This window comes from Pinus tabuliformis, chromosome X, assembly GCF_031772625.1.
Source record: "Pinus tabuliformis cultivar Carrire ecotype Pingquan chromosome X, CPIR1, whole genome shotgun sequence".
Taxonomy (NCBI): domain Eukaryota; kingdom Viridiplantae; phylum Streptophyta; class Pinopsida; order Pinales; family Pinaceae; genus Pinus; species Pinus tabuliformis.
This window is the reverse complement of record NC_142308.1, coordinates 487,267,932-487,293,551: the sequence shown is the minus strand read 5'-3', so window position 1 is coordinate 487,293,551 and position 25,620 is coordinate 487,267,932. Positions and strand designations below refer to the sequence as shown.

General features: G+C 41.0%; 1 protein-coding gene across 1 annotated transcript in view; it reads left to right on the top strand.

Moving 5' to 3' along the window:
• LOC149140797 (bifunctional purple acid phosphatase 26-like) overlaps positions 1–25,620 on the top strand; it is a 260,481-nt gene that overhangs the window by 145,586 nt on the left and 89,275 nt on the right. Inside the window, exon 5 of the mRNA XM_089446580.1 lies at positions 21,354–21,577. Within this exon, the coding sequence (XP_089302706.1) occupies positions 21,354–21,577 (224 nt within the window). The remainder of the gene's footprint in view (positions 1–21,353; positions 21,578–25,620) is intronic.

Below are 25,620 nucleotides of genomic sequence, written 5' to 3'. Positions count from 1 at the left end.
CTACAAATTCAAATCTTTTTCTTTTGAAAGTTCAAATGGGACATGACTCAACAATATTTTTCCTGTTGTTCCTAGCATGAAGAACATGCTTACAAATACATAAATGAATCAAAATATACATTATGAACACTGACCATGGTTACAAAATTTCAACAAATAAGCATATATGAGTAACGTAATCATGATAAACTCCAATCATCAATGTCTTTATTGAAAGTTAAACATACATTGCAATCTACAATCACACATTGCAAAAAGAAGTAGAACATATTTTTTGAACTTCAAAATTTAAATGGATGTCCATAATGTCTAATACTTATAATCTCATAAAAAAATTGGTTAGATTTTGGACATATAGTACAACTACAAATTACAAGATGAAGTAGAACATATTCTTCAAATTTCATTTTTTTTGTTTTGTTTTCTAGTTTGTCCATGACTTGTGAGACTATCCAATGGCTAAGAAATGCGATCCAGGGGCATCTAAACCATCAAAATTGCCCAAGGATTGCACTTGGCTTGGGCAACACCAACACTTAACATGGCTAGATTTTTTATACTTGTTACCCCTTTTTCAGTAGGGGTACACATATACATATTTTCATTTTTGGCAGCACCATTGTGAGCCCAAAGGATGTAAATCAAAAGCCTTGTATGCCATGTGGAGGCTATGTGTTTAGTATCCTAAGCCTATTATGGTTGGGCATGGATTGTCCCGTTAGTACCCACTCTCAACTTTTGTCATCTTGTATAGGATTGGAGTACTCAGTGTGGATCTTTTGAGACTCGTGGTTTAGAGGAACTGTTGCCGCAAAATGTAGTAGGCCTAGTGCAAAGCCTCACTAGGTAGATTTAGACCTCAGGACAATAAGAGATTAGCTAACATTGTCACCTCAACAACCTTTCTCTAGCTATTTAGTGGTGTTTGCACCTCAAGGGAGGCTTCCCCATAAGGATCACCTAAAGGATATTAAATAAGAATGGTTGAAGGTGATGGATGAGGTCTAATAATGTGATAGGACAAATCTTGGATGGCTTGGATAATCTTTACCAAAGTTCAAACACTCTATACTTAGACCAATACAGTAAATTAAAGGGCTATTATAAGTTATAATTTTATATATTTTCAATGATGGGGCATACAATGTCATATAGCAGCCAGAGGAAAAAGTATTACAATGGTAAATCAACAAAGGATCAAGACTTTCAATTAGATATGAAGGATCTAGGGTTTTCAATGGAGTTTTTATGTCTGAAACATACATAAAACAATAGAATGATGACTTCAGCTCTATAGATAGGGTTTAACATTGAAAGGAATGCTAGATTTTGCTTTAGGATAATTATTAAATGTAATTTCTATCTAAAGAGCAATTACACATCAATGAAAATTACTTTCTAGCAATATTTCATAGAAACCCTAACTTTAATTCTAAATATCTAGAATTTAAGAGAGGAGGATTTATTAAAAAATAGGGTTTGATCAACACCACCTAATCTAGTGCCTTGTTCTAAATGGGAAAATGGAGTCTTCTAGGGCAAATTCAATGATAAATTTTTTGTTGAAGAGGGTGAGATGACTAGAGCATCCACTTATAAACCCTAACAGTTTCCTTGTGAGGGGAGATTTCGAATTTAAGAGATGCGCACTCAAAGTTTTCTTAAAGGATTCAAGGAAAACAATTTTACATATTAGCCTGGAGGGTTGGCTCAATTGGTCAAGTCCTTGTTGTTAAAGCACCTTTGCTATTGAGAAATCACAGGTTCAATTCTCTTGACACTGTTGGGGTTAGGTTCTGTGGTTGAGTTGACAGGGCTGTGAAATTTCCACGAATGCAGTAACCGGAAGTTTATATTCTAACTTATGCAGTTTATTTGTCTTCTATAAATTAATTTATGACAAATAATGATAAATTCACAACTGCAATTCTTCACAAAATAAAATACTAGAACTGAGAAAATAATGCACACACATAAAATTGGACAACCGTCCCTAGAAAAACCCCAATGTGGGGAAACTAGTGCAACAAATGAGGGTTTTATTATTAATTCTTCGACAAAATAGAGAATATAATTGCTTACCTATTCACTGGCAAAGTTTCTGGCAAATTTATCTCCACTAGAAAAATAACTCGGAAATCCCTTTTCCATCCCGCAAATCATTTCGACCTCCTAGCCACTTTCACTCTTGCCTGGCACTTGCACTGGTTGACTGGACAATGAAGATCTGCTGCTAGGGAACTCATATAGCCTTTAGAAACCCTCTCTGGAACTCGCATTGCCTGCTTCGACCTCCTTTGTTGGAAATTTCAACCTCCCTTCCTAATACTGGAATGCTGGAAACCTCTTGAGAATTTCTGCGAAAATTCTCACTGCTGAAAACCTCCTTGCTGGAGTTTCCCTTTGCTTCAAATATGCCCTTGCTAAATCATTTCAACTGGGTAAGTCGAACTGCTCAAGTGTTGTGGTTTATCTCTCCAAACCCAATCGCCTTGCTTTTTTAATCTCTTGTTGAGCAACCAACGACCATGATATAATCACAATCGATGGCTAAGACCATCTTGACTCCATCAAGTGACTTTTTCGGAAGTCCCTTGACCAAAATCGATTTTTCTCAATTAATCTGATTGCTAGACTTAGGAAATATTTAATTATTGGTCAGTTAATCTAATTAAGGTGTTTCTAAGGCGTTTCCTGCAAAACCTTTTTCTGGTTATGGAGATATTGTGTTCCTTAGCCTCGTAGATGTGAAAATTCCTATCCTCAAGGAACCCCTATTGCAGCAACACTGAATTTACTTCTCCTACTTGATTTTAATTATCTAGTTATTTTCTGAATATTGAAGTAAATTGCTTCTGCAACCTACACTACTTTAAATTTGATTACACAAAACAAAAAACTGAGCAAAGAACAAGATACATAGGACACAGTTATTTTTGGACAAAATAGTCCCCGGAAAAACCTGATGCGAGAAAATCGGTGCAACAACTTTGAGTGCTTTCTATTATTAAGCAGTTCTGAATACAATGCTGGATGCCCTCCCTGCAATCCAATGACAGAGAAAAAATATAATGGCGAAAAACTGAGTGAGATTACCTCACTTCACCCGGTAGTTTTCGGCTGATCCGGCAACAAAACTGGCTAACCCCGACTATCTCTGCGTTGGCCTTGCGTAGGCCCTGCATCAGCCTTACAGACTCTGCGTCAGCTTCTGTGCTGTCTCTTCTGCATCCTTGAACTTTTGCGTCAACCTCTCCCGGCTGTTCCAACAGTTCCAGCTTTCTGCGTCGAGGGCAGCTTCTGCTTTGCGCTAGCCCTTCTGGCTCTGCGTCAGGCTTGCATGGGCCCAGATTGGCCCAGCGTCAATCCTTCTAGCTGCTGCGCTGCCTCCACTAGTGGATCTCTGCCTCTCGATCTAGTGTTCTCGAACTATCCCTGCCCTTCTGCTGTAGAATGATCACTTAGTTCGAATTCTTAGCTTCCTAGCCCCAGAAATCAAACTCCAAATCAATCCATTCTCTCTGTGTGCCCCTCTAAATGAACCTGAAGCCTCCTTATACTTTTCTTGTTGAGACTTCAATGACTGAGATTAAGTCTCTAATCAACGACTAAGATTAAAACATGATTTGATCCACTTTCTTGAACATTCTCACCCATATTTTGGTTAATACCCATTAATACTTTAATTTTTCTAAGTTGAGACTTAGGAACCCCATTAAAAATATTAATTATTTTAATAAAATACAATCCGTGTGGAATTTCACCAAACGATTTTTGGGTTCTTTAGAATTCATGTGCCTTAGCCTCTCCACCAATTTTCATGGCTAGAGCACATCCGATGCTACCAAAAACTAACACTCCCTCTTAGCGAGGAATGTGCTCTAGCAACAATGTCCAACTGCATGCTGCTTTGTCTTTGAAGCATCTCCTTTCCACACTGTTGCTGCCACCAACACTGTGCTGTTGCTGCTATTGTATTGTTGCCCATGACACTGCCACTGCCACTGCTGCATCTGTACTACAACTCCCTCTGCATCTGCTGCTAACACTGCCACTGCTAGCTCTGCATTGCGTCATTTTCCAATTGCTGCTGCTCAACAATGGAAAAGCATCCGAAATTTCTGAACTAATTGTGTTCAACATAATACCATGTGAATGTCGGAATCTCACTGCTACTAGTCTCTGACCCTCTGAATCTTCTGCGCTGCTACTGACTTCTACACTGTGCCATCTGCACTGTTGCCAACCTTGCTCTGCATTGATTAGTCTCTGGTCTCAAGCTACTGCATTTGTCTTTCCAATCAACCCATTGCATCATCTAATACTAAGTCCATCTCGCTACTGCTGAATCTCAGGCTCCCGTAGCAAGGAATTGATCCAAGAGGTGGACTCCTCAAGGATCCTACCCACATGTAGTCCTCCTGACTACAGCTCAATATCGCCCCATTTCCCTCCTGGAGATGCGTGGGCACTCATGGAAAACTCATCTTCGTCAATTTTTGCTGGAGCAGCCTTAGGATCATGTTTCTCATCCTTATCCTTTTGCTTCAAAGGACACTGGGATGCAAAGTGGCCCAACTTGCCACATCTGAAACATTTCACCTTCAAAATGTCCTTCTTTCGCTTCTGCTTTTGTTGTCCCTTTGATGCTAGAGCTGTGTTCTCCTCCTCCTCCTTGGTCTTCGTGCCACTCCCACTGCTGCCATTGAGGTTTACCTTAACCAGATCCCTCCTTAATTCTTCTTGTTGAAGGGCTGCCCACATCTCCTCCCACAAAGGTAGTCTTTCCCTGCTCAATATACTTTGGACTAAGACTTGCCATTCATCCGAGACTCCATTGAGGGCTGTCTTTACCGTCATGGTAGACTGAGGAGTAGACCCCATTGCAGCAAGCTGGTCTCTGGTGTCCTGAAGACGTTGAAGATAGGAGTTAACCCCTTCTCCCTTCCGCATCAATGTTTGTTGCAACTTTTGTTCTAAGTACATCTTTCCCTGTTCGGAAGAACCTTCATACAGTGAAGACAAAGCTTCCCACATTTCTCGGGTTGTATCTTTGTCCTACAAGTGTGAGACCACATGATCTTGAACTCCATCGAGTATGAACCTCTTCGCCTTTCCTTGCACGACCTTGTACTTTTTCTTCTAATCATTGTTCGCGGGAATAACCACAACACTCTTGACGTATGCTTCGAGATCATATTCCTCGAGAACAAGTAAGATTCTGGTCTTCCATATGACATAGTTGGAAGCTCCTTCCAACCTGTCCCGACCTCTAAGCCCATGTGATGCCATCTCACCCAAATTGTTGAATTGACTCCTCTAGTCACTGCTCAGCACTGATCTGCTGTCTGGCAAGTGAAGAATTCAGCCTTTTGGCGAGAAAAGTCCTCTGAGGAGAAAAAATCCCCTTCTATGTGTCTTCGCTCTTTTTTGACGGATTTCTGCCTCGGTAGAAACTGCGCCCTTCAAGCACTGTGCTGAGGCTCTGCGTCACTCCCTTTGCCTCTGCAAACTCATGAACTAGAAATTGTACCTCTCTGTCAATTCTCTCAGAGAGAGATTTCCTCAGAATCTCTACTTTCCTGGCAAGGACTGCACAATCCCTTCAAGCGGATTCGAATCGCTGCCAAATGCAACTATTGGCCTCTTTGCTACGCGCTAGATCTGTTCTTCCTGTTTCAAAATCAATGCTCTGATACCATGTGAAAATTCCTATCCTCAAGGAACCCCTACTACAGCAAAACTGAATTTACTTCTACTTGATTTTAATTATCTAGTTATTTTCTAAATACTGAAGTAAATTACTTTTGCAGCCTACAGTCCTTTAAATTTGATTACATGAAACATAGAACTGAGCAAAGAACAAGATACATAGGACACAGTTATTTTTGGACAAAATAGTCCCTAGAAAACCCCAATGTGGGAAAACTGGTGTAGCAGCTCTGAGGGTTTTCTATTATTAAGTAGTAGTTTTGAATACAATGTTGGATGCCCTCCCGACAATCTAGTGACAGAGAAAAAATATAATGGCGGAAAATTGAGTGAGATTACCTCACTTCACTTGGCAGTTTCCGGCTGTTCTGACAACAAAATTGGCTAACCCTAACTATCTCTGCGTTGGCCTTGCGTCAGCCTTACAGGCTCTGCGTCAACTTCTGCGCTGTCTTTGCTGCCTCCTGGAACTTCTACGTCAACCTCTCCTAGCTGTTCTGGCAGTTCCCCGATAGTTCTGTTTTTCTGCGTGGAGGGCAGCTTCTGCTCTACGCTGGCACTTTTGGCTTTACGTCAGGCGTGCGTGGGCCCAAATTGGCCCAATGTCAGTGCTTTTAGCTGCTGTGTTGCCTCCACTAGTGGCTTTCTGCCTCTCTGTCCAGTATTCCAGAACTATCCCTGCCCCTTTGCTGTAGAATGATCACTTAATTCGAATTCTCAGCTTCCCACCCCCAAAAATCGAACTCTAGATCAATTTATTCTCTCTGTGTGTCCCTCTAAATGAACCCCAAGCCTCCATCTTATACTTTTCTCGTTGAGACTTTAATGACCGAGATTAAGTCTCTAATCAACGACGAAGATTAAAACTTGACTTGATCCACTTTTTAGAACATCCTCACCCATATTTTGATTAATACCCAATAATACTTTAATGTTCCTAAGTTTAGACTTAGGAATCCCATTAAAAATATTAATTATTTTAATAAAATACAATCTGGGTGGAATTTCACCAAATGATTTCTGGATTCTTTAGAACTCATGTGCCTTAGCCTCTCCACCAATTTTCATGGCTAGAGCACAACCGATGCTACCGAAAACTAACATTAGACACCATAGAGACTAGAACACTTTTTTGCTACTACCAAAAACTAACACTCCCTCTTAATGAGTAAGGTGTTCTCCACTACTCCCATGTTATTGCTGAAGAAGAAAAACTTTGCCTTACCCAAGGCATTTGTCAGTATATCTGCAACCTGCTAATCTGTGGGAACATGTTATAGCTGAACTAATCCACGCTGCTAGTGTCCAACATCTGTGATTGAAAAATATTTCACTAGTTGCTGAAAATTATCAAACCTTCGGTAAATTTCATTTCTTCACATCTGCTAGCCGATTTTCCCTCCTGGAAACAACTCGACCCCTCCAAACCAATTCAGCCTCCCTTTGAGACCCTGAACCGACTCAACAACTACATTATGACAATTTACTACGTCTTCTCCAACAAACTCGCACTGTTGGGAAAATAACTCAACCTCCACTGAAAATCGAACCATCAAAGTAGGAACTGCTTCTCCTCTACAAATTGACTTGATTAGCAAAGTACCTTGTTGCTCGACAACTCCCTCTGCCTCAGTCAAATTGTACTACTGTAGAGGTTGCATCCTCCCTAGTAGATAAAAAACGATCTCCCCCTGTCACTGAGAACCTGGAAATCTTGTGAAGAAAATCCTTCGACAATCACTGCCCACCATGTTATCACTACGCTACTCTATTCTCACACTGCTGATACCCCTGCACTATTGCTATCACTGCAACAGTGAGTCTTGATCTCATTGCTATTTTAATATTTGGGCTCGTGTAGCAAAGATAATGGTCCAACTGAGAAATTACATACTCAACAACTGGATCTGATCTACTGATCATGTCCTCCTTGGATATGATCTAGATCTCCTTACTGTTCCTTCCTTGGACCTTGCCTAATTCGGTATACTGGAGTGTCATACTCCTCCTCGTCCTGAGGATACTTCTACTATAGGTGCAAATTCATCCTCCAACCTGGAGGACAAATCCTCGATATCTGCTGAAGTAGCTGTCTGCTTCCCCTTCTTGTCCTTATTCCGATTAGAACATTAGCTGACGTAGTGTCCAAATTCACCATAGCTAAAACATTTGACCTTCGACAGGTCCTTCTTCTTTTCTCCTTTTGAGTCTTGTCCCTTGTTGGGCCCCTTCTTCACTTTTCCTTTTCTTGCTAGAGCGACATTCTTTTGTTCTTCTTTCACCTTCGGTCCCTTGCCACTGCTGTTGGTAGTGCCTTCGACTAAGTTTTGCCTCAACTCCTCCTGAGTGGAATCACTCCATAAGCAATTCCAATCTGGAAGCTTTTCATGCCCAAAGACCACCTGGGTGAATGTTTGCCATTCCTTGGTGTTGGAAAATTAATAAGGCATCTTCTTAACTTATTCTTTTCTATTACATGACATTTACTTGTGATATTATTCTTCTTCTTCTTGATTAGGATTATGTTCTCATCATCAAATAAATGCCAAAACATGAAGATCACAACCATAAAGAGAGACACCAGAAATAGGCTCAAGCCAAGGCAAAACCCCTCCAAGGGGAAAACCCACAAGAACTTCTTCTTATAGAATCAAATTCAAAGGAGACTTCCAAGACCCAAAACAAGACCCTAGACCTTTACCAAGTGGCAAGACCCAAATTAACCAAACTTCTTGCAGATAATTCTTTTGCAATTCGGGACTGAGGAAACCCTAGAAGCACTAGGGTGCTCGCACATGAGAGCAGTAGATGGATAAGTTCAGACTTCCGAAATGTTACAACTTCTCTTCCTCCTTCGCAAGGCTCTTCTAGCCTCTAAGGATCTTTTCACTTCTTCTTAGTCGTAGATACGGTACAAGAACATGGGTGTGATCTCTTTCTTCAAGGAGGTTGAGATTCCTCCTTTATATACCCTTTCCAATAGCTTCCATTACCATTCTCTAGGCCGACTAAAGGGATGCTGACCGACTTGGTCTGGGGACCTTTCTATATACTTCCAATTACAACACAATTTCTCTTTCTTTGATACAAGTGCCCAAAGGGGTCTTTTACATGATGACAATGACCATGATTCATCACAAAAACCTAAAAACATACAATGGATGCTTTGACCTATTGATCAATGACTCAAGCATGAAACCCATGCTTCATAAATATTTTCTTTTACAATTTTCTATCTTGTTTCACATAAAATGAAAATTGATACAAGTACATAAATAATTATGAAGACCGAACCTAGTTACTTTTCCAACACTTCCTTTTAACTAGGGGGGTATTCATAATAGTTCAACTGGTACAAGGATAGTATTCATTTTGAAAAGTTCTTAGAAGAAGAATATAAACAACATGTACAATTCTAGGGATCTAGATACCATCTAGGCTAATTGCCAAGGTATCAATTCATCTAGGTACCATGCATCCCAATAGGGATCCAGAATGATTCTGGCTATGTTGATATGCAAGGTATATTTATCAATGTTATTTTGTGTTGGTAAATATGTTATTGCAAAAAATCTCATCTTCAACGTCGGGGACAATATCAGAAAATTTGAAAAAATACAAAAATAGTTGTAAACTGTTAAAATTGGCAACTAGGGCCAAACTCCATGTGGGTCATTTTATTTATGGCAGCTGATATTTTTCTGGGATTCCTCTCGTCGAGAAGTGTAGGATTGATCTAACAATCATCCGATTCCGACATGTATTTATGGAGATATGAATTTATTTGTATATACTTGACAATTTGTCAAGGTTGGCCAACATTAAAATGTGTGGCAGACATCCTCAACAATTCATATAAATAGAAGATACCTTGTGGCATTATTCACTCATCTTATCTCATCTCACATTCTTCTCTCTCCTTATTTGATTGGGTACACATCTAGGAGCAACATCTCTCTCACCCGTGTGGAAGGACGAAGTGATTTCTGGCTAGGGCTGCATTGACTGAGTTTGACCAAGGCTGCAGAAAGATACTTTGACCAGCGTTGACCAGTGTGGACTCCTCTTGGACTGTGGATTTGGTGTGGCTGCTTCTCCTTGGCAGGTTGCAGATTTTGGCACACAAACTGAGGTGATCTGACCTCAAGTTTGACCAGTGTTGACTACCCTAATTGCTGGCTGTAGGTTGACTTATGTTGACCTTCGTTTGACTGAGTTTTCAGACTGTTTTTGGGCTGCCTCTTCTTGCTGTTGGAGGCCGAGTTGACTGGGATATTGACCAAGCTAATTGGAGGTCAATTCTGACTTGTTTGACCAACTTTGACTTTGTTGGTTAGGGTTTTGCTGCTGCTGTCATAAAATTACAGAATTGTATATTTGTACTATTTCTCTCTGCTGAATTATTGAAGATTATAGAAGAATTGATCAAAGGGTTTCCCCACATTGGGGTTTGTCCTTGGCTAGTCGCCACATCTGGTGTCTCTTGTCTTGGCTTGTCTTCTGTCGATTTATTTATGTTCTATCAGCATTTTACTTTATGTTAATGTGATTGCTAAACAATGAAATTGACATTGGGCTAATAAGAAGAAATTGAAGTAAATTGTACTAAGCATAAAACATACCATAACTTAACATGGTATCAGAGTTGAGGTGAAGACAAAGCCCAAGCAAGAGCAAGAGCAAGAGCAATCACCAAAGACTGTTGGAAAAGTCTTAAGACTTCATGGGTTCCTCATCACACTTCCCCGCCGAAGACAAGCTCCGTGAGAAGTCTGACTATCACAGATGGAAGATGTCTCTCGATCTGACATTGGAAGAGCAGGAAGTGTTGGACTATGTGAGAGGCAGAATTATTGAGCCTCCATCAAATGCACCAGTTGTTGCAAGGAACAAGTGGTCAAAGGGTGCAGTGAAAGCAAAGAAGATCATTCAGGATATTATTGACAAGCGCCTGGTGGCCTATGTTTTCGAGTTGAACACCTCCAAGGAAACATACGATAGATTGGTAAGCTTGTTTAAAGTTAGTGATGCAAATCAAGTTTTATTCCTCAAAAATAAGCTGAAGGAAATTAAGAAGGGTAAAGATGAGAATATGCAATCCTACTTCTTAAGGATCATTGAGATCAAGAATGATCTTCTATTGATTGGGGAAGTCATTTCTGATAGGGAATTGACTATCACAACTCTTGGAGGGCTTCCATTCAAATGCTATGTATTTAGAACCACTCTTCTCAAAAATAATGTAATTCCGAGATTTGAGGAATTGATGGCAAGATGCATTCAAGAAGAGACTAGGATGGAAGAGCAGGAAATGGTTGCATTTAAAGGCAACCCCACTGCTTTCTCCTCTCATGCTAAAAGGAGAAATAATTCTGGGCCTAAATCCAAAGGAAAGGCCGGATCAAAAGGTGGAAGCAAGGGAAGGTGTTTCGTTTTCAACAAATTCAGCCAATATGCGAGGGAGTGTCTAAATAGAAAAGACACATCTCATGACGATGATCAAAATCACTCCTGGGGCAATTCCAACCACAATCAAAGGAATGGCAGGTTCAATGGCAAAGGAAAGAGGAATGCTAGAAATCAAGGAAGTGGTCAACCCTCCAAGAAGGCAAGAAACTCCAGGTATGAATCTAATGTTATTAACAATAAGAAAGATGAATATTATCTGATATAGGCCCTCTCTATTACTCCTCTGGACTCGTTGGGCAATTGGCTTATTGATAGTGGTGCCTCAAGGCACTTCATTGGTTACAAGGAAGCTCTCTCTAATCTGATAGAGAAGGAGACCAACCTGGAGATTATTCTTGGAGATAACTCCACCTATCCCATAAAGGGTGTAGGGAATGTTACTCTTCAATTAAATCAGGGTAACACAATTCATTTACAAGAAGTCCTATATGTACTTGATCTCAAGAAGAATTTGGTGTCCATTTCAGCAATGGAAGACAAAGGCTACAAGGTGGACTTCATCGATGGTAAGGTACGTGTATGGAAAAATAATTTTAAAGATGCTTTCACTCTTGGGTTTCGAGTTGACTCTCTATATCAAGTTGGAGGAAGTCCATTGGGAGTCATGTCTTGCAACACAACTCTTCAGTCTGAACTATGGCACCGGAGGTTTGCCCACCTTCACTATAAGGCTCTACCCGATGTGAGACAAATGGTGACCGGGATGCCTGAGTTTAAAGTGGAGCAAGAAGGTGTATGTCTGGGGTGTGTCGAAGGAAAACTCAAAAGGGGACCATTCCCCTCAAGCCATAGCAAGACCTCCGACATTTTGCAGTTGGTTCACTCCGACATATCTGGTATGATACCTGCGAACTCTTTAGGAGGATATTTATATTATCTCACTTTTACAAATGACTATTCTTGCAAGACATGGATATACTTCTTGAAAAAGAAGGATGCCATGTTCTCCTGGTTCTGTCACTTCAAAGCCTTGATCGAGAATTAAACCGAGAAGAAGATCAAGATCTTAAGGATTGATAATGGGATTGAGTATGAATCCAATGAGTTCCATTACTTTTGCAAAGAGGCTGGCATTAAGAGGGAGACCACTATACCATACACTCCTGAGCAGAATGGTGTGGCGGAAAGGAAGAACCGTACGATTTTGGAAGCTGTTCGTTCCATGCTCCATGATCAAAGACTTTTGAAGTTTCTATGGGCCGAAGCTGCAAATACCGCCGTATATGTTCAAAATCGATGATCAAAGATTTTTGAAGTTTCTATGGGCTGAAGCTGCAAATACCGCCGTATATGTTCAAAACTGATGCCCTCATCAAGCATTGGATTCCAAGACTCCCAAAGAGATGTTCACTGGTAAGAAACCTGATGTCTCTCATTTTAGAATTTTTGGAAGTCTCGTATATTTTCATGTGCCGAAAGAGAAAAGGAATAAATTGGGTGCATCTGGAAAGAAGGGAATCTTCGTGGGCTATAGTGAAAATTCTAAGGGCTATAGAATCTATGTGGCTGGTCAAAGGGAAGTCGAGATTAGTCATGATGTCACCTTTGACGAAGACATGGCTCTTAGCAAGGTTGACAATCTTCCTATTCTAAGGAAAACTAAAGAAGCTGACACCAAGAAGCCGGATGAGAAGGAAGATGAGACGATGCCCGAAGTGGAAGAACCTATGGATCCTATTGATCCCCCTCCGCAAGAGCCTTCCTCTTCTAGGAAGAGGCCCTCATGGCTTGGGGGGACACTTGATGATGTCGAAGTGTTAACTTTTGGTATGTTTTATGCTATGTGTATACCATGATGCATATATTAGTTTGTTACGCATACATCATGTATAAAGATTCTGCGTATGACAGTGTATATGTTATGCGTACATCGTGTATAGAGTTGTTGCGTATGACATTGTATAAATGTCTCCATGTCTGCGTAGAATCCTCATCATGAATAACGCGTAATCCATCATGGACAGCGTGTAAATCTTCGTAATGAACTGTGTATAGATCTCCATGAACAACATAAGAATGTCTTCCCTTACTGCAGCTGGGTGACTCCATTACAGGACTACGTTCAAATGTGTTAGGTCTTCTTGAACAGCGTATCAGCTAGGGCATCATACTTGGCTCAACATATCTACTTTTGTGTCTCTCCTTCACCAAAAACCCAAGACGTGGAGAGGAGGAGATCACATGAAGAGTGTCTAAATGACTTCAAGTCCTCTTCTATTTATACTAAAACATAGATGATGAATAGGCATGCCTATTGGGCTTCTGAGCCTACTCAAGTTGTTGGTCGGCTTGACAATTTGTTTTATAACATAAATAAATTCATAACTTCATAAATACTTATCGGAATTGGATGATCTTTAGATCAATCCTACACCTCTCAATGAGAGGGATCCAATGAAAATATTATCTGCCATAAATAAGATGACCCACATGGAGTTTGGCCCTAGTTGCCAATTTTAACACTCCCTCTCAACTAGGGAGAACTCCATTCGCTAATCCATATATTTGATTGTACTATCTTTGCCATCAGTGCCCTGCACTACTCTGATCTACTCAGCGCTGCTCAGCTCAGCTCAGCTCTGCTCTGCTCAACTCTGCTCAACTCTGCTCTGCTCAGCTCAACTCTGCTCAGCTTTGCTCAGCTTTGCTCAGCTCAGCTCAGCTCAGCTCTGCTCAGTTCAGCTCTGCTTTGCTCAGCTCTGCTCAGCTTTGCTCAGTTCTGCTTTGCTCTGCTCTGCTCAGCTCTGCTTTGCTCAGCTCTGCTCTGCTGAACCATGGAGAAGAAGAATTGATCGAGAATGTCTCATACCATTCTCCACTAACCCGAAGTTAGTGTCAAAGTGCGTACCACTGGTCCCAGACCAGTCTCAACCGACCCAAACTCAGCGTCATAGTGGGTACAACTCCTACTATTGGTCCCAGACCAGTCCTCTACTGACTCGAAGTCAGTTTCAGAGTATGTACCACTGGTCCCAGACCAGTCTCAACCGACCCAAAGTCAGTGTCATAGTGGGTACAACTCCTACTATTGGTCCCAAACCAGTCCTCTACTGACTCGAAGTTAGTCTCAGAGTATGTATCACTAATCCTAGACCAGTCTCAACCGACCCAAAGTCAGCGTCATAGTGGGTACAACTCCTACAACTGGTCCCATACCAGTATCATTGATCCCAGATCAATGAAGGTCATCCTAGCATAGGGAGTATGGTAGATACAACAATGCATCCATCGGTACTACTATGGTCCCTATCCTCATTTCCCTGCTCATTGATTAGATGAGAGGTACTTCCCATGAGTCCCAGACTGCATGGGTAGGATGCCTCGACAGGAGAATTAATCATCCTGCTACACAATCGCCATGGAGAACACATCATCCAGGCTTCACAGGAGAACTAATCATCCTGTTACACAATCGTCATGGAGAACACATCAACCAGACCTCACAGGAGAACTAATCATCCTGCTACACAATCGTCATGGAGAACACATCATCTAGACCTCACAGGAGAACTAATCATCCTGCTACATAATCGTCATGGAGAACACATCATCCAGACCTCACAGGAGAACTAATCATCTTGCTACATAATCGTCATGGAGAACACATCATCCAGACCTCACAGGAGAACTAATCATCCTGCTACATAGTCGCCACGGGGTGTCACAGGGAAAGTTTTGATTCTTTTACCCTGTACATGTACACCACCAGGGGATGGTGAATCACCCTGAGGTCATATGTCGCTCCAAGAAGTACCCCACGCCCCCCGGAGCTCCCAAAGCTCAATACATCATACAGGACCCTCATTAGAGGGTCTTTGAACGACACCAAGTCATTCTCGGAAAGTCAGGAATTTGACTTTCCCTAGGGGCTTTGTCAGTATGTCGGCGACCTGTTCATTTGTACTGATATGTTGGAGCCTTATTGCTCCTCGCTGCACCATATCTCGGATATAGTGGTACCTGATATTGATATGCTTGGAGCGATCATGAAATACGGGATTCTCTGACAAACGAATCCCACTCTGGTTATCACACAGGATCATAGTGGTATCCAAACAGCTCACTGAAGAGCTTTCGTAACCAAACTGCCTCACAGGTGGCCATGCTAGCAGCAATATACTCTGCCTCGGCGGTGCTCAAAGCCACCGACTTCTGCTTCCTGCTCATCCAGGATATCGAAGCAGATCCCAAGGAGAACCAGCACTGAGAAGTGCTCTAGTGATCCTCCACACTGCCTGCCCACTCAGCATTCAAATAATCATGCAGATTCATATTTCGGCAGTGTATCTCAATCCATGAGAGATTGTGCCCTGAAGATATCTCAGAAGATTCTTGGCACCAATCCAGTGAGGCTCAACTGAATATGAGCTCACCATGCTAATTGCAAAACGTATGTTTGGACGAAAGTTCACCAAGAACATCAACGTGAATGAGTTTATGAAACTCAAAGGCATTTCCCAAATCTGGTCCGACATCACTACCATATAACTTCTGAAAGTTAAGATCCTCGAGGTAGTCACAGGTTTGCAGTTAATCATTCCACGTTTGGAATCCAACTCCCTCTCTCTTCTGCAAATGAGAGGGTCTGCACCTGTCAAACATAGGTCGTCCTCATAAGGTGCTGGTATGAGAGGTCTATCATCCACAACCTTCGGGTAATGGTTTGGATCGGTTTCACTCCTAGTGAATCTCAGCTTCATCTGACAGCTCTCATACTACGCCCGAGGTGTTTTGCTTCAAGCCATAGAGGGCTTTCTTCCTCCTGTATACATGAAATTCCCGATCATGAATCTCAAAACTCCTCGGGTTGTTCCAAACCTGTGGACCTGCTGCATGAGGGGAATGGTCCCCTTATAAGATTTTCCTTCGGTACTTTTCAGACATGTACCTTCATGCTCTTTTTGAATTCAGGCATCCCTGTCACCATTTGACTCACAGACCTCCGGTGTTGTGTCAGTGGACATGGTCCCTAGTGGACTTCTGGCAACTTGATACAACCCTAAACTCAAAACATCTTTGAAAAATCTATTTTAAAACACGTACCTTTCCATCGATGAATGCCACCTTGTAACCTTTGACTTCCATTGCTGAAATGGACACCAGGTTCTTCTTGCGATCAGGGGCATAAAAGAGATTTTGTAAATGAATCGAGTTACCCTCATTCAATTTAGCGGTAACATTCCCTACATTCTTTCCGGGATAGGTGGTATTGGCTCCAAGTATAATCCCACAATTATCTATCTGATGAAGTGCCTGGGATTCCTTGCTTTCTTTGAGGAGTCAACCATTTCTCCTTGATGAACTGTATTACCTGTCATTCCCTTGACCCTGGAATGATTTGTTTATCTTCATCAAGAGAAGTGTCTTTGCCATTCAGACACTCCATTGCATAATGGCTGAACTTATTGTAACCAACGCATCTGTCTTTCCTTCCACCCTTAGATCCGAACTTCCCAATGAAGTGATCTTTAGGTAGGCCATCAGAACCTTCTGCTGTGCCATTTTGATAATATTCTATGCTTCGACTTCACCCTTGGTGAATTATGAGGAACCCATTGATCCTTTTGTCTTGTCCCAACTGTCTTTGGTGATTGCTCTTTCACTCTTTCTTGGGCATTGTCTTCACCTTAGCTTCGATACCATCTTAACTTTTGGTATGTTCTATGCTATGCATATACCATGATGCGTATATCAGTCTATTACGCATACATCATGTATAGAGATTCTGCGTATGACAGTGTATATGTTATGCGTACATCGTGTATAGAGTTGCTGCGTATGACAGCGTATATGTTAGCATGAGTTTCCATGACTACGTTATGACTGCGTATACATGACAGCGTATAAATGTCTCCATGTCTGCGTAGAATCCTCATCATGAACAACGTGTAATCCATCATGGACAGCGTGTAAATCCTCATCATGAACTGTGTATAGATCTCCATGAACAGCATAAGAATGTCTTCCCTTACTGCGGCTAGGTGACTCCATTACAGGACTGCGTTCAGATGTGTTAGGGCTTCTTGAACAGCGTATAAGCTAGGGCATCATACTTGGCTCAACGTATCTACTTTTGTGTCTCTCCTTCACCAAAAACCCAAGACGTGGAGAGGAGGAGATCACATGAAGAGTGTCTAAATGACTTCAAGTCCTCTTCTATTTATACTAAAATGTAGATGATGAATAGGCATGTCTATTGGGCTTCTGAGCCTACTCAAGTTGCTGGTCGGCTTGACAATTTGTTTTATAACATAAATAAATTCATAACTTCATAAATACTTATCGGAATTGGATGATCTTTAGATCAATCCTACAACTCTCGATGAGAGGGATCCAATAAAAATATCAACTGCCATAAATAAGATGACCCACATGGAATTTGGCCCTAGTTGCCAATTTTAACATGAAGGACACATTGCACCCAGAGGGACTTTCCATGAAAGTAAGGAACCGACCAGGTATCAGGTATACTTGACCATTATGAGCACGATCATTCAAAATGAGCTTTCATGATTCACAGAAGCCGTGAAGCATCAAGTATGGAAGGATGCTGACTGATGAATATGAGTCCATCATGAAGAACGATGTCTGGGATGTGGTCCCCAGACCCTAGGACAAAACAGTTGTCACCTCGAAGTGGCTTTACAAAATAAAGCATGGGGCTGATGGAAGTGCTGAAAGGTATAAGTCTTGTTTTGTCGCTCGTGGCTTCTCTGAGAAGGAAGGTATAGATTATGATGAGATATTTGCACCTGTTGCCCGATACACCACCATCCGCTCGATCATAGCCCTTGCTGCTTCGCAAGGATGGAACCTACATCAGATGGATGTCAAGACCGCGTTCTTGCATGGTTTGATCAAAGAGGAATTCTATGTGGAACAACCCGAAGGATTTGAGATTCATGATCGGGAATCTTATGTGTGCAGGTTGAAGAAAGCCCTTCATGGGTTGAAGCAAGCACCCTGAGCTTGGTATGAGAGGATTGATAGCTACTTGATGAAGTTGGGATTCACTAGGAGTGAAGCCGATCCAAACCTTTACTTTAAGGTTGAAGATGATAAGCCTCTCATACTGGTGCTGTATGGTGACAACCTCTTTCTGACAGGTGCAGACCCTGTCATTCACAAATGTAAGAGGGAGTTGGCTTCCGAGTTTGAGATGAAGGATCTAGGAATGATGCACTATTTCCTAGGGCTGGAAGTTTGGTAGAAGCTAGGGGAGATTTTCCTATCTCAAGGAAAATATGTGGTGAAGATATTGGAGAGATTCGGTATAGTGGACTGCAAGCTCGTGACTACCCCGATGGTGCTTGAATTCAAGAAGTTAAGCGGTAGTGCTGCCGGACCTACTTTGGCAAATGCTACCGAGTATCGTCAACTCATAGGAGCATTGATGTTCTTGGTGAACTCCCGTCCAGATATATGTTTTGCAGTCAGCACATTGAGCCAACATATGGTTGAGCCTCACCACATATGGTTGAGCCAACATATGGTTGAGCCTCACCACTCACATTGGATTGGTGCCAAGAACCTTCTGAGATATCTTCGGGGCACAATCACTCATGGGTTGAGATACACTGTCGGAGATGTGAGGCTACATGGATATACCGATGCTGATTGGGTAGGCAGTGTGGTGGATCGAAAGAGCACTTCCGGGTGCTGTTTCTCATTGGGATCTGCTTCAGTATCCTAGATGAGCAGGAAGCAGAAGTCGGTGGCTTTGAGCACTACTGAGGTGGAGTACATTGCTGCGAGTATGGCCTCTTGTGAGGCTGTCTGGTTGCAGAAGCTCTTCAGTGAGCTGTTTGGATATACATTGGATACTACCGTGATCCTTTGTGACAACCAGAGTGGGATTCGTTTATCAGAGAATCCCATATTTCATGATCGCTCCAAACATATCGATATCAGGTACCATTTTATCCGGGATATGGTACAACGAGGAGCAATACGGCTCCTTCATATTGGTACATATGAGCAGGTCGTCGACATTCTGACGAAGCCCCTGGGAAAGGTCAAATTCTTGACTTTCCAAGAATGACTTGGAGTCATTGAGAGACCCTCTTATGAGGGCCCTGTATGATGCATGCATTGAGCTTTGGGAGCTCCGGGGGGCTTGGGGTTCTTCTTGGAGTGACAAGCGACCATAGGACGACTCACCCTCCCCTAGTGGTGCGCTATGTACAGGGTGAATGGTTCAGCCTTCCCCTATGACCCCGTGGCAACTTATGGACAGGATGAGTGGTTCTCCTGTCGAGGCATCCTACCCATGCAATTTGGGACTCATGGGAAGTACCTCTCATTTGGCCAATGAGTAGGGAAATGGGGTTAGGGACCATAGTAGTACCGATGGATGCATTGTGTATCTACCGTACTCCCGATGCTAGGATGATCGACATTGATCTGGGATCAATTGGAACTGACTTCAGGTCAGTAAGAGTGATATAGCTCACTCTCTTTTGGCACTGATCTGGGATCAGTAAGAGTGGTATGACACACTCTCTTCATTGGGATTGACTTTAGGTCAATAAGAGCACTATTGGGCACTCTCTTTTATCTGGGACTGACTTCGGGTTAGTAGAGGATGGTATGATACATCCTCGATCATTTCTTCTTCTTCATAGTTCAGCAGAGCAGCACATTTGATGGCAGAGATAGTACCCACAGACAGATGGATTAGCAGATGGAGTTCTCCCTAGTTGAGAGGGAGTGTTAAAATTGGCAACTAGGGCCAAACTCCATGTGGGTCATCTTATTTATGGCAACTGATATTTTTCTTGGATTCCTCTCATCGAGAGGTGTAGGATTGATCTAACGATCATCCGATTCCGACATGTATTTATGGAGATATGAATTTATTTGTATATACTTGACAATTTGTCAAGGTCGGCCAGCAATAAAATGTGTGGCACACATCCTCAACAATTCATATAAATAGAAGACACCTTGTGGCATTATTCACTCATCTCATCTCATCTCACATTCTTCTCTCTCCTTATTTGATTGGGTACACATCTAGGAGCAGCATCTCTCTCACACGTGTGGAAGGACGAAGTGATTTCTGGCTAGGGCTGCGTTGACCGAGTTTGACCAGGGCTGCAGAAAGACACTTTGACCAGCGTTGACCAGCGTGGACTCCTCTTGGACTGTGGATTTGGTGTGGCTGCTTCTCCTTGGCAGGCCGCAGATTTTGGCACACAAACCGAGGTGATTTGACCAGCGTTGACTGCCCTAATTGCTGGCTGTAGGTTGACTTATGTTGACCTTTGTTTGACTGAGTTTTCGGACTGTTTTTGGGCTGCCTCTTCTTGCTGTTGGAGGTCGAGTTGATTGGGATATTGACCAAGTTGATTGGAGGTCAATTCTGACTTGTTTGACCAGCTTTGACTTTGCTGGTTAGGGTTTTGCTGCTGCTGTCATAAAATTACAGAATTGTATATTTGTACTATTTCTCTCTCTCTGCTGAATTATTGAAGATTATAGAAGAATTGATCAAAGGGTTTCCCCACATTGGGGTTTGTCCCTGGCTAGCCACCACATCTGGTGTCTCTTGTCTTGGCTTGTCTTCTGTCGATTTATTTATGTTCTATCAGCATTTTACTTTATGTTAATGTGATTGCTAAACAATGAAATTGACATTGGGCTAATAAGAAGAAATTGAAGTAAATTGCACTAAGCATAGAACATACCATAACTTAACATAAACCCTTTGTTGTCAATACCTTGCTTCTTCTCTTCTATATGAGCAAAAAAAATCCAAAAAAAAAAAAACTATAATCTCGATTTGGCTGATATTTTATGTATTCTCCAGTATATTGCCAATATATCTATTTTGAAAATATCATGATATCTTCAAAATTTGAAAAAATTGTGATTTTTTGTGGCAATAATATCATCGGCATGGAAAACTTGCGATATATCTCCATGTTGGTGATATTTTTGCAATATTTGCAGCACAGTATTAATGAATTATAGGAACCCTTTAATTTGTAGGATTGTACGTATTTTCACCATTTTGAGAATTCATATTTTGACTCAGAGGATTCATTTGTACTTTTAGAGAGAGAGTGAGAGAGTAAAATGAAAACTAGCGTGATAATTATTACATGCATCAAGTACCATTGGATTAAAATATAAGAAAAGGGAAACTCATAATTGATAGAAAACTGCAGGTGACATGGGCCAAACTTTTCATTCGCTTTCCACTTTTAAGCATTACTTACAAAGTAATGGACAGGCAGTACTATATGTTGGAGATCTTTCTTATGCTGATAATTATGAATATGATAATGGGATTCGCTGGGATACATGGGGCCGCTTTATTGAGCCAAGTGCTGCTTATCAACCATGGATCTGGACTGCAGGAAATCATGAAATAGAATATAGACCAAAACTGGTATGCATTCCTGTCTCAACTTCAATATTTAAATTGAAATAAGATCATTGCATCATGGTATAATAAGATATCTTAAGATAATTTTATTAATGTCCCGTAAGTGATCACGAGAAGGTCAATGTGATATAATTCCATTAATGTCCAGCAAGTTACCACCAGTAGTTCAATGTGATATAATTTCATTAATGTCCAGTGAGCGACTACCGGTAGGTCAATGTGACTGCTAAGGACAATAGATGGATTGTTGTCATTTTTCTTCACTCTGTTCATTATTCCTTTTGCAAAATTGAAATGAAATCTTACAGAAGTATGCTTGGTTTGTTTCCGATTAATTTCTGTTTTCTTGTTATGTTATCAAATGACTGTTCAACTTTACTTTATATTTGGGATTTGTCAAAAGAGGAAATAGAGATATATCATATTACATTATTTGTTATACTGCAGACGATGAATATAGTGTCATAGACTTTGAAAATAAACTGTTTTCTGTTGTTTACCACGACTATTGCTGACCTTTCACTTGTTGACTACCTCTTTTTAACATTTATCTAGAAGTAAATTATATTCCTATTGAAATGTCTATGCTCCTAATTAATGGCACTCACCTTTTCCAAAGAGTAAATTTGCATAGAGCTTTTTACATGCTGTTTAGAGCTTGAGAAATTGCATCATTTTCCACCTAAATGCATGTAGATATTTAAGGTTACATTTGGAAGAAATTTTGTGTGAGGATGTTGGTCCATCAATATGCATTGAATGACAAGGACATGTCAGTCTTTTTTTAGCCGTGAGATAGAGTGACCATGATTTGGTTTTAAATTACAAGCGGGTATAAAGAACTCTAGTAAACCAAAAGCAAGATGAGGTTATAGAAGGTGTTGTTATTGATGCCAATGTCAGTCTTTGAATGCTCTTAATATACATCTGTGGATTACATTGATTGGAAGTTCCAATGGTCAAGAAGCCCTGGAAGGATGAGAAGCTCTTGTGGTGTAGTCATGATGCCCCACTTTTGATGAAGAAATCGAATAAGAAGATCAAAGTAATTGCAAGCAAGTCCATCATCAGATGATAGAGCTTGTCATGCCATTTCCATCAATTGGATGTATGCCACGTGGGTCCTCTCGGATGAAGAGTTATGCCCTCCTAAAGATGAAGCCCCAGAGTGATGGTTGGGGTGCCCCAAACAAATAATACTTTCTTTTAGAGAATGTACTACGTGAAGTTTAAGCAGCAGTACTAGAAGTTTCTTCCTTTGGTCACCTAGTGCCACTTATTCATCCTTTTTATAAAAGGTCATTGACTTGGGTTTTGACATCAGTTATTGTTGAATTTTTTGTAGCTGTGCTCGGTATTCAAGTCAACCAAATTAAAAGAAAGAAAACTATTATTTTCGTGTTCATGTTAGCTCCAAAAAGACAAGTCGGCCCCACCATATGAATGGGTTTGACCCTTGGTCAAAACACACCTACTTTGATCTCTATAAATTGACATTCGATCTCTCTCATTTGGCAAGCAATTCAGATCATCAATTCTTCTGTTTTCTTTCCACACATGCGAAAGAGAGAGAGAGAGACAAGACCAATGAAGTTTGACTCAAGTTGACCAGCATTGACTGAGACCTTTCTGGGCTGTTTGACCTATGTTGATTGAACCTACTTTTGATCTATTTGACCGCTGTCTGACTGAAGTAGTTGACCGAAAGTTTGGGCAGTTGACCAAACATGTTCTGAGTAGTTTGACAACCGTTAACCAAATCTTTTTTGGGCAGGCTTGCTGTAGGTTGACCGAATTTCTAAGGAAGTTGCAGAGTCTGAAATTTGCCCTGTTTGACTAGCAGGCTTGCCGAGGGTTGACTGAATTTCTGAGGAAGTTACAGAGTCTGAAATTTGACTTGTTTGACTATATTTGACTGAATGTTTTAGAAGGCTGAACATTTCTCTATTTGACCAAGTTTGACCTGTGTAGTTTCTATGGTCAGTTTGACCTAGTTTGACTGGAAATTAGATTGTATTTCTTGTTGAATTAGACGATTTCTCTTATGAAAAAGTTGCTGGGTTTTTCCCTAGTCAGGGTTTTCCCAGGGTAAAATTTGCTGTCTATTGTGCATTGTTCTTCTACTGTGATCTCTACTATCCTAGCACATTTATGGTTGAAATTTTCTGAAGTATAATTGCTTAATGATCTGAAATGTGCTAAAGTAAGAACAATATCATTGGAAGTAATTATCTGTAGTAGAAAATTTTGATTTGTCTATATTGCACTTGAAAAATCAACATGGTATTAGAGGTTTGGTGAAGAAAAGGGCAATGAGATCACCCCTGCAGACACCTACTTCGGCAATCTATTTGTAACCAGATCTTTGAGCAAATGGCTCCCTCTATAAAGGCAAAAAATAAGCTGGAAGGTGTTGGCAGCGTGGTGCCAGTCAGGTTGTGTTAGTTTTTGTAGCATGGAATGTGTTCTATCCATGAAATTTGGTGGAGAGGCTAGAATACATGAGATCTCCAAAATCCAAATTTTTTATTTTTTATTTTTATTTTATTTATTTATTTATTTATGAAAATTCCACCTAGAGATCGCTTAATTAGATTATTAATCAAAATTAATTAAGTCAAGGTGCGAATCATCTAGAAACTCACACGGATCGACTCTAAGATGGTCCTAGCCATTGATTAAGTTAATCTTGACCGTTGGTGCTCCAACAATGGATTATAAGAGGAAGTAGATGGGCATTTGGAGAATGAATCAGAGTAGACAGTCAATGATCTAGGAAGATCAATTTTCCAGTGGCGGAGTAATTCAGCAGGAAGATTCGAGCCAGAGATCAACTAGCAGGTGACAGAGGAGTAAAGCAATATTCCGGTGAAGGTTCTCAGTGCCGGAAGAGTCAGATTAAGGGAGTGTGAGTTTTCCCAAAGGGACTATGCAGGCAGCAACAATAGAGCAATTCGATCTAGCTGGGGGAGCACTCAATGTAGTAGTTGGTGGCCAGGATTTTGATCAGGACCAGTGAATCAGTTCCAGAGCCAGAGAGAAGCAGAGTTGTAGATTTCAAGCCCTGCACAAAGGTTGATGCAGAAGGCAGTACAAATTGCTGAGGTGTCAGTCTCAGGAGCTGAAATCAGTTGTGTGGTGAGGAAAAATCCTCAGAATAATTTTGCTAGTGATTTTCTCAGATTGGATTGCTAGTTTGACTTCCTAATTATTGTACTCAGATTTACTGTGGAAGAATAATAATAAAACCCTCATCTGCTACAACGATTTTACCAAATTTGGTTTTTTTGAGGACAGTTGTCCAAAAATAATGGTGTCAAAATTCTTGTGTGTGTGCTAGAATTTCTCAGTTTCCAGTATTTTGTTTTCTGCAGTATTTTTATGGTGAAAATCGCAGTTGTGATTTTATTCATTGTATTCCATACCAAATAAATTGCATAATTAAAAATACAGTTAGGAGAATAATTTCCAGTTACTGCAATAGATGGAATTTTCACATGGTATTAGAGCATAAGTGATCAATTGGGAAGCTCAGTAGCACATAAATGAATTTCTCTGTTCAAAGCATTGTTTTAAAAAACGGCCGAGTCGGAGTCAGACCGAGCCAATGCTTGGCCGGGTCGGCTCGGTGGCCGAAATGGAACGGCTAGACGGGTTTTTACCGAGACAGTCATTGACTCGGTAACAACTTGGCCGACTCAGTAATGACTCGACCGGCTCGGTAACAACTCAGCTGGCTGGGCTCTTTGACAAAAATCCTGAAGCACATTTGTCAAAAGTTGTTCCGCCTCCTACATATCAATGGTTGGGTTGTTGTTTATTGCATATTTATAGCCCTAAAGTAATCTATTACTGTGAGAAAGTTTTGAAAATTACAAGGCCGAAGTATGATTATCCTAGTGGCATGAATTAGAAAACTGAAACAATGCATTGAGCCATACAATGTTTTTAAAAAGGCAAACGTTTTGGCAATGGACTAATAAATATATATTTACCTCTGATTTTTCTGGAGCTTGACTAGAATTAAATCAAGGGTTTTGAGACTT